Source organism: Ptychodera flava, chromosome 4 (assembly GCF_041260155.1).
Source record: "Ptychodera flava strain L36383 chromosome 4, AS_Pfla_20210202, whole genome shotgun sequence".
Taxonomy (NCBI): Eukaryota; Metazoa; Hemichordata; class Enteropneusta; family Ptychoderidae; genus Ptychodera; species Ptychodera flava.
In genome coordinates, this window is record NC_091931.1 from 9,321,552 (window position 1) to 9,332,374 (window position 10,823).

At 37.2% G+C, this 10,823-nt stretch overlaps 1 protein-coding gene across 1 annotated transcript; it reads right to left on the bottom strand.

Annotated features, from left to right (window-relative positions):
- Positions 1-463: 463 nt before the first annotated feature.
- Positions 464-9,504, bottom strand: LOC139130409 (tyrosine-protein kinase Fer-like). Its single transcript, XM_070696207.1, has 10 exons — positions 9,329-9,504; positions 8,903-9,065; positions 5,550-5,660; positions 5,015-5,169; positions 4,670-4,795; positions 4,314-4,396; positions 3,646-3,686; positions 3,293-3,389; positions 2,385-2,481; positions 464-1,761 (listed from the first exon to the last, which is right to left on the bottom strand). The coding sequence occupies exons 1-10, from the start codon at positions 9,395-9,397 to the stop codon at positions 1,705-1,707; spliced, it is 999 nt and encodes a 332-aa protein (XP_070552308.1). The 5' UTR covers positions 9,398-9,504; the 3' UTR covers positions 464-1,704.
- Between the last annotated feature and the right edge of the window lie 1,319 nt (positions 9,505-10,823).

A 10,823-nucleotide genomic window follows, 5' to 3' on the forward strand; every position in this document is an offset into this window, starting at 1 on the left:
TGTTAATGTGCTCTTACACTACAGTGTGTCTATCTGTGATTCTTGAAATCTTAACAAGTCAACACATCAAAGACAGTACGACAAACGTTGTACTGAATACTGAAATACTGGAAAAGTCATCGACCATTTCATCATTCGTAATGTCTGACTCTATAATATTACTGTTGACCATAGTTCCTTCGAGTCATTGTATTCATTGTCATGGCTTACACTTGAATTTCCGCTGCCAGCATTACTAATAATGATATATATATATATATATAAATATATATATATATATATATATATATATATATATATATATATATATATATATATATATATATATATATACACGAAAAACGTTTCCGCTGTCAAAGTATATCGCTCATTTCAGCTGGGCGATAATACCAGAAATCGTAGAATTTGTCATTGTCCTGGCATAGTTCTACTGTTTTAGGTTGATAATATTGTTCCCGCAGGTGTCAAGCTTGTTCATCCAGCATGTTTCACGCGTTAATCTGTAGGTCTTACTGGTAAATAGACCCTTGCATTGTCTGGTTAGGTGCCATGATAAATAAAAGCTGTTTGCCTGTTTTAAAAAGCCCCTTGGACATTTGATTTCAACATACTTCCCTCCACCTTTTATGTATATTTTTATTGGTGTCAATCGCAGTTTAAAACATTTTACTATATCAAGGCCATAAATGCTTCTCCCCCGAATATCTAGATGCTGAATTTTTCTACAACAAGATTTTGCGCTTTAATTATTAATATAAAATATCAGATGCATGATAACAACATTTCTGATAAATAAATTGTATCTTCTTTGTTCCTTCGACAAAGAATATTAGACATTAGAACCATACTTGATTTGTATAGGGAAATGTTTTGAAAAATGCCCTCTGTGCAATCTGAACTTATGCAAGCTGCTTGAAAACGGAGATGTATAGCAGGAATAATATTCCAAGATCAAACATATTATATTAAATATTGCTGGTTGAAGACTGTCAAGGATGAGTATGACATTTTACTTGTAAGTCCGAAGTATGTTGGCCTGCGGGCTGAATGAATTTATTCCTACTTATCCAACGCCCTGTTACTGAGTATATATCCAGAATGTGTCTTTCGACTTAAAATATAATAAAAAGTTACATCAAGAAAACTTAGTCCATTAATTTTTTCCAAGCAAAATGGCAGCACAGGGTTTACAATCGAAAGCACGACTGTATATGTAGTCACTGTGTAACAGCTGCTATTTTTCGTTTTGTTTCTGCTTGACTAGCGCTTGTTATTTACGTGTACCCTCTTTTTCTCAATTGGATATGGATATTTGCAATTGAGTAGCGGTCTGTGGCGTTTGTAATCCTACAGCGTGTACAATTAAGCTTAAGCCACAAAAACTAAATGAACTAAACTGAAGTGAACTGAAGCGCGTTTTTTCTGAAATCTGATTCAGAGATAATATCTAACATATTCTGCTTTCTTTTGATATCCCTTTGAATGTCAGACTTTCTTTAAAATAAATCTTCATTGTTTGGCGTGGACCTTCCCCTTGCTTTTCTAAATACAGCAATTACAATACATGCAAATACTTTTCCAAAAATATGATTTCTTTAAGACGTTTCAGACATAATCCCTTATTGAATCAGGGTTTGATCAAACGATTCTTTGAAATTTTTCCTTTACAAACATCACTTAGAATCTTCTTCCTTTTGTTCTTTTTTACAATATTAATTCTTCCATCTCTTGTCTATCGTCAAACATCACTGTGAACAGACCCTGGCATTGAAAGAAAGCAAATCGTACTTGTGAGCAATGGATGGAATATGGTAACAAAAACAGGCGAAAACTTTGAAATTAAAACTGTAAAAGACAACTTAACCTTGTCAATACTTTTACCCACTATCTTGTTGTGCTTTGTGAATGGTGCAATTCGTCACGTTGAAGTCCCGATGGCAAATCTCTATATTTGCGTACCTGAGATTAGGCTAAATGTAACTACTGATCCAGTCGTATTTTCGTATGAATGTTGATAAAATGTTCTGATATTGTAATCGTTATTACTACAACCTAATTGTTGTCATTGCACGCCTCAATGATTGTAAACTTTATTAGCTTGCGATAAAATAATACAAAGTCTCAAATACTAGATGTTAAAGATTTGGAGATGAGACGTCTCCGATGTGCTTATGTATCGGGCGCTGAGATGCCGACCGTATTTGCTTGACTGTTGACAAATAACCATGAATAAAACATATACATTAACCACAATCATCGTAATATCATTGATACTGTGAAGCCTGTAACAAGCCCATCTTCCAACAATCATACACAGCATTGAAAACATGCACAGAATACGTACTTACAAGCATCATCTTATTTAGGAAAACTAATCTATTCACCTGGTCTTCCATAAGTAGTTCTAAGTCTACTGTCAATTGCTCAGCTGATGGTCTCATTTTCAATGGCCTCTCCCAGCATTTGCACATGATTTGATATCTGAAATACAATTTAGCGTCTAAATGACGAGCTTTTCGAGTAGAATTGGCATTGCAAGTTATGAAATATAAATTTACTCGGAGAAAATTAACGTCAGACTGTATTCAACAAACCGAAGAATTTTACAGAATTTTTGCTTGCAATGGACGTAATCCAATAACTAAGATTATCTCGTATGCAACTTTTCTTTTTTTATATGTATTTCAGTATGTTCCTATTAGTATGGAATTTGATGTTTGAGACCCTGTTTTTCATTTATGACTGTATTTTCTGCTTTCCTTTTCAATCCCATCATCTTAATGGAAAATAATGAACCAAAGTCGAGCCTAATAGTTTTCGTGTTTCTTGTGAAAATAGGCAGCGTGACATGGTGAATGGTGATAGAAAGCAGATGCTAAGGAATCTTGATTACATTTCAATCCTTACTCTGGAGAAACGGTTACGGCTATTTGCATCTACGACAAATTGACACATCATCCAATTAGTTTCTCAAGCAAACAATGAGACTCAGCCATTCCTGTGTCTTATTAAAGGACAAACAAATTTTCACTCATCAATATGCCCTACGCCCCCTGTTTAACAAGGGCCTATAGAGAATTAATCGACATGATTTCATGAACGTTTGCTCTTTGTTTATCGTTAAACTTCAAGCCATAATTGTTAGACATAATTATGACGACAGTAATCGTGCGTGAGCAGGAGCAAGGTTATGATAGATGACATTGATCAGGGCGGATTCGACATTTTTATCTCGGTTACCCTACGGTAAACACGAGGATATCTGGGTCATGTGACAAAGAATAAAACTCACGCTTTATCTGTGCACATCTGCGGTTTTGAAAACCTTTCGCCACGAGCTATTCTACGAATGAATTGGTAAGAAGTATCATCTTTAAACGGGACTGCACCTGTATGTAAAACAGAAGCAATATGTCATGCAAGAGATGCAATTAGAAGGCTACTATAATTTCCTATCAATAGGATTTATCGATGTCTATACTTTATGTACTCGCACATCACGATATGCATTCGAAACGAGAAGACAATGTGACATAAAACATCAGTTAATTCTACAGCTAACTATTATAGCTCATCAGCTAGTCAGTGACATATTTGATTTGACCGCTGAAATAATCACAAAGTGTCATCTTTTACCAAACGTACCATGTGTGCCAACTTCCCAAAATAACACGCCGAAAGACCATCTGCAATACCAAAAATATGAAAAGAACTATGACCATAAGGGAAAAGTGTACACTCTCAACATTTATTAATGTTTTTAGAGTATTTTCTTGATTAAGACTTCTTGGTATAATCCCACAAATGTCATTATTTTCTCATTAGCTACGAAGCTAATGGTGTTTTTCCCTTACCCATTCAAAGACAAAATCGCTGCCAAAACGAATTCTAATAGACTACGGAAATGTTTTACGACACAATCTGGTAAATTCTTGATCGGATTCAAATTATAGTTCTAGTGACTCAGTAAAGACATCGCAGTCAGTTCCTCAGGGCTATAGATCATCCCTGCGCTGAGAATAAGTGATTCAACGACCAAGCTAAGTTGATAAATCTTTCTGACCTCAACCACTCCACATGATGTTGATTGCGTGAAGCATTCGAACAGAAATGCTCGCTATCGTACAACGCACGCACGTAGGCTTAATCAAAACAAATAGTAACCTGTGTTGCCAATGTAACGTATAATATGCATGAAAGAGTGTGGCCCATGTAAGCATTAATTGGTATGGATATCTTTGGCAGATGTATCAGAATATATTCTTGTGACACATTAAAAGACATACAACTTGATGTTACGTATACTTTCTTACATGTCACTTTTGAAATGAAACTCTCCCCTCGTGAGAAACTCAGGCGGCATCCATCTTAATGGCAGCGCTGTTTGTTCTTCGGCCTGTAGGCAATAAAGAGTGGCGTGTTGTTTAGTATGTTGAGATGAAGGAAATTCCGTCTAAAGAAATACACTTGTAATTGCCTTATTAAGTTCATCTGACTTCTTCCTGACAATTGTGTCTGCAAAGGGGTTCCTGACTCTCAAAAGTTCCATGCCTACCTTTTAATTATTCAGAGTTTTAAAAATGTAGTTATGAGGTAAACAACCGACTGACTTCGACAGCTTTTTATACAAATGAAGGTTGATTTTAAAAATGAAGATGATGTGACTTACCCACGGCATTTCTATGTGCACTCCTCCAGTTTCACTGACATCTTTGCTTAGACCAAAGTCACTAATTTTGGCAACGTTGTCATCAAAAAGTAAGATGTTTCTAGATGACAAGTCCCTGTGTAGAATCTTTATTGTAATTAAAAGAAAAGTGTGACATTCATTTGGCAAGAAGGTCAAAACACTTGATCTTGTTCTGGTTTTTAAAATGTGATAAATTAAACTACCGTTCATTAAACGTTCCAACAAATTCTGTCTGAACATTTACACTGCTCCAAAGCAAACTGAGATTCTTGCTTCAGCGCAAATATGCTCGAGTTTTAACATTCCATTTTACACTACCATTACCTGTTTAGTCTTCATGTACTGCATTCCCTTAGTCACGTGACATATATAGCAAAGTAGTTCCTTTGCTTTCTGTTCCGTAATTTTGTCCCGATGGCAACGTAGATGGTTCAGAAGATCGCCCCTGGCAGCACTTTCCATAACAAGGCATTTATCATCTGTGAAGTAGATATCAAACATAACGTAAACATTACACATAACTTAGTGGCAATTATAAATGAAAGCTACCCTTTTCACGTATGTATTAATTCTGCCGTGCCTCCTCATCTTCCTACACCTTCCTACAGTTCAATATGGCAGCAATGATATATTTGAGAGTCTCTTGACTTGTTGGTATCAGACAATTAAAAAAAACCAATTCCCTTTCTCGTTTTTTATAAGGCCTTGATTTCACAATCAACATTACATTGCTAATTAAAGGAGTTGGATACCAGCCATCTTTAAAGAAAAAAAGTGACGTATTGTATTTTATGAATTAATGTATGTGCATGAACATGTGTAGCTATAGTGTATTCAAGGCTCATAATATTGACCATACCTCTATGCAAAACGAATCCTTTCAGTGTCACTATATTCAAGTGACTATGCAGGTTTATCAAACAACAGATTTCTCTTGCCAAGTCCATGTAAGACTTGAAATTTCTTCTTCCTAAATGAACAAAAATGTAACATTCTCTGACGTACCATTACAAAAAGATTCAATAGTATCTAAGAATTGACAAATACTTTCACATGTAAAAACTATTCCTTCAAAAAAGCATAAACGCCAAATGTGTAGGAATGCTCTCCATTGATAAAACGCTTTGTAGGAGTAAAGTAAACGATGATTATGGCTTGAAGATCCAGGAACCATTCAACGTTACGTTGTTACGGAGAAACTAGCGAAACAATTCTGTTTGTGCTAGATACCAATTAATATATGATAGATGACACAAGAGACCATTGATGCTGTTAAACATTAGGGAATGAGAAGGTATGACAAGCATGTGTGACACCTCATGATGAAAAGAATTAGTCAGACTGTTATATTAAAAATAATATAATATGTAGACAGAATAAACTCAAGAAACACTGTGCTATTGATATGACCATGAGAGTATGTCAACAATTCAAGAATCCTTTTCTTGTGACAAAGTTTGTGGAACTGACTCTATGACATCCGGCGTTGTAAAGATGTACAGTATGTAGCATCTCTGCGCCATCAACCAAGTGTCTTGACCAACTATTCGGGATCAACTATGCCTCAGCTCCAGTGGTTGCCACACCAGAGAGGAAACTGTGGGAAGAGTAGAGTGTAGAATGTCACAACACCAGCCTGAGTGAGTAAGCTCTGGGTGATGTTTGAGACAGTCTGCCTCGTTAGGAAAGTCCCATTATTGAAGATGAATGCTGGGTTCCCTGTCGTGCCAACGTGTCATAACCATTGAATGGTTTTTGTAAGTTCGTATCATACTGATAGAGGTGTTGTTCGGTGTGATGGTTTATCTGATATCCTCGCCTGTATGGATCCGTCTTTGCTGCCATTATATTAATAACCAGCCTCAGCTTGTCAATTGCAGTGATGTCAGCCTTTAAAAGTGTCACAAAAGTCGTCATAAGACATTTATGTATAACATGCAAACAAATCGATGCATAGGAACCCAAAGAATGAAATGGTGAAAGAGGTATTTGACAGAACAAACGTTAGTACTCTGTCGACAAAATAGTAGCCTTACCATTTAAACCCGACATGCTTCTGAAAGTATGAAAGTGTGTTTTCATGTCTATCTCAGGTAAAAGTGTTCAAGGGCCATGCTTGGTGATCATGGCGATTGCTCTGTCGACCCTGGAGTAGTTCAGTGCGTAGTCTCCCTTGAAGCGATGTATTCATTGCCCGACAAGGTTTGTGTGCGATGTTCGATAGCAAGTATGTGAGTGCGCTGAGTGCTTCATGAACTCTACAGTGTGTTGAGCGGTAGCAGTCAGAAAAATTGTAACAACTTATCTCGGTTATTGAAACACTCATTTTTACGGCTGGGGATTTTGTTCGATGGTTTTGACTTTGATGACTTCTCTAGGTGACTGGTTGTAATATGTAGTGAGTTCGAATCCGATAGAAAATCTAGTGAATTTTTAACCTTGGTTAATAGCTCTGCTGGTGGAGAGAATTGTCACCTAGGCTGTCTTTCGCCCAGTTGAGTGATTAGCTTTGTGTGCGATATTTGATATGTGAGTATGTGAGTGTGAGTACTTCATATACTCTAAAGCATGTGGAGGGGTGCAGTCAAAAAATGTGACAACTTATATCCGTAATTGAACCAATCGTTGTTATGGGTGGGATTTGGCCGAGCTCTTTTGACTGTAATGCTTTCGCTAGGTGACTGGGTGCCGCACGTTTTCAGTTCGAATCCGATCGAAACCCTAATGAATTTTCTACCCCGGTTGATAGCTCTGCTGTTGGACGGCATTGTCGTTTAGGCTGTCCTTCGCCCAGTGAAGTAACGTATTCATTACTCTGATAAAATTTGTGTGTGATGTTTGAAAGCAAGTCTGTGAGTGCTAGTGCTTCAAGAACTCTACAGGATGTGGAGTGGTTGCAGTCGGCGAAACTATGACACCTCAGCTCAGTTATTGAACCACTCTTTTTTAAGGGTGGGCATTTGGCCTAGCTGTTTTCGCTGTGGAACCTTTGCTAGTTGACTGCGTGGGTGCCCTGCATTGTGAGTTCAAATCCGATCCGAAAAGGTACTGAATTGGATATATGGGCATTGACACTATCAGAAAAAGGCCTAGACACGTCCAAGATAAGTCAGGCTCCACCGTTTTTCTGCATATGCATCCCAAAAGAGTTTATAACAAAAGTTTTGTAGAAGTGGTTCAGTAAATGATGAGATGGTGTGCCTCAATCTTAAGTACTTCATGATGGATTCTTTGATAATATTCGGCTAGGAGAGTGCTAACTTGGAATTCGGTGTAAATCGAGGATTCCGTTGACTGATGAAGCAAAGGTGTACACCATGAGAGATGTTGTTGTCTAGAGCACGTTGGCGACGAATTGCTTGTCGGTGTGTTTTTGCAAAGACGCTAAGTGAGGAAGTGTTGCTTCGACCCAGCTGTATGTTGTTTTGGTCAGCTTGGTGTATGGTTGAGATATTGTTTGCTTGTTTCCATGGACCTTAAACGTCTATTGGTATTGCTGTTCTTGTTAATTGCCGGTAAAAGTGGCAGTGTGGCCTAAGTCGAAACAAATGTTGCACAATGGAAATTTGATTTCTGGAACAGGTTGATCAGCAGATGCCATGGTTGTAATCCTAACATATTTTATTGTTGTTTCTTTTTGGTATTGATGTTTGATGTAGTTTGATGTAGTAGGCATAGCATAGTGCAAATGTGAGTTGTACACAGGGGCAGCGTAAAGAACAAAGTGAGTGACTAGCATTGGTGGACTTAATTTAAAAGGTAGAGGTGTGAAAGTCAAAGGTGGAATCACTAAGGCTTTTATTAAAAATTAGGATACCTCAGCAGAGGTGAGAAAGTCAAAGTCCGGTAAACAAAGAGGGGCACCATGGATGACGATATCGTGGTAGAAGAGTGAAAGTCAAAGGTAGGTGGGCAAAAAGGGACATGCCGAATTGAGATATGAAGCGACGGGTGTGAAGGTCAAGTGTTGATGAACAAAGAGGACCGTAAAAGATCAAAACAGGTTGATAACACGGGAAAAGAAACAAAGACAAAAAACAGACAGATGCATATGGACTGCTAGGCAATCAATAGAGAACGGACGAGTCAGGTGTGAAGGTAGATTGTAATGTATGTTTATCTTGGAGCATTAACTAACATTATAGTTTGGCCTAACATAAGCAGTCGACTTGCGTTACTAAACATGGATGACCTGTAATGCCATCTACCTACCTGGTAATAATGATTTTATTGCCACCTCTTCGACAAGTTTACATCCTTTAGGCTTGAAATAACCTTTATGGACTTGACCCGAAGATCCCTGTCCGAGCAATGTCTCTGACTTTCTCAAACTGGTGTTCACAATTGACCATCTATCATGTTGCCCTATACATTCCTTTAATTAAAATGATCAAAATTGATGATTGATAAAAATATAAGTACATTTTACTACAAATCTTGGCCAACCTTTATTTTCAACCATACTCATCCAACACACTGCCAAGTATTTACTTTATATCATGATATTGTACAATATTATAAATGATGCAAATTTCAACTCTTCCTACTCGTCTGATGCAATCCAAGTTTTGTAAATCATAGTATGAATCAACGTTATTGAATATATATGCGTCTTCAACACAACAGTCTTAAACTTACCCTCATAATCTCGTGAATTTCTTCTTGATCGTTGGTAACACGTCGATACTTCCTGAGGTTCTGTTTCATTCTTCGATAGCACAGTACGCTGATCAGTAGAATAATGACGGCAATCACCACACACGTAACCAGAAGAATTATCAATATTTCATCTTCAGACAGATTTTTTGGCAACAGTAGAACTGCAGCATGGAGATGGACGAAAATGTGACTAGTTGAAACGTACTGATTTTCAAATAGCTTGTCAGTAATACGCTTCAAAATTAATGGGATGTGCGTACCTCTTACCAGTAATACACATAGAAAACAAACCAAAATTTCACAAATTTTAATTTCGAATATTTATTTATCATAATAATTATGCACTGCTGTAGAGATACATGCAGCAGTGAGTACAAAACATTTATAAAATTAATATATTTCGCTTGGCGTTAGACGTGGATGAGTGCAGATGGTTTTTTCGAAGATAATGATAAAAGAAAGACATCTGTTGTTGCAGTTGTTGTTTGCGATTAAATACAGCACCAACAATTAATCCGTGTATGAAAGAGACATGAAAATAAGCAATGATCATACAATGGAATTATCGTACGAGTTATTTGGCAATGGGAACCTATCTCACATTGGCTGGAGACGACTATGAGACAGGAATTTTTCATCTCGTGTGAGACATTCCTTCTAGCTCGGCACATTGTATCGCGGGAGTCTCGTAGTCTTAACTTCACCTTAATCTCTTCTAAGAGCGGTTTCCACAACCACTCCATTTGTAAAAAATATAACAAAACAGCGTTTTATATATAGACAGTAATGCCATATACATGCATGACTAAAACGATGAAGATCAGTTGATATTGTACCATATTGTTGTAGAACCGTTATGTAATGCTTTCATGACGTCTTATTTCAGTCAATTCAGGGATTAAGCTAGAACTATGTGCAATTGGGATTAATTCACCGTGTCTTTGGAAAGGTCCCGGAAATGACATATCAAAAGTCTAGAAACATAAGAGTGGTGCAAATAGAATTATTTACATTGATTCAAATTGATTAATCTTCTTACAAAATTGGTGCTAAACTAACATTTTGGCCTGGACTTGGTTCAAGTCGTTAAATTTCTAAAAAAATAAAATCATTTGTACCAGTTCCTCTTTTGTCTCTCCTATTTCATGCAAAACTATTTGTAATATGGCAGCCCAGGCCATGCTTACGTAGCGATTGAACGGAAAACATTTGAGTCTGCGCAGAAGTGAGTTTGGTTTTGCCGGATTCACCGACTTAGACTTCTTGCACGGTACAAGCGGCTAGACAGATTGTGTACACAGTGACGTAAAGCAAATACAAAATAATGGACAGTCCTCGACTGTACACAGTGACGTAAAGCAAATACAAAATGATTGACAGTCCTGCACTGGGCAAAATGCTTGCTATACGTTCAGTGTATTTACGTTTGTTGACTCGTATATGGAACACAATATTAGTTGTATACGTAACGTAT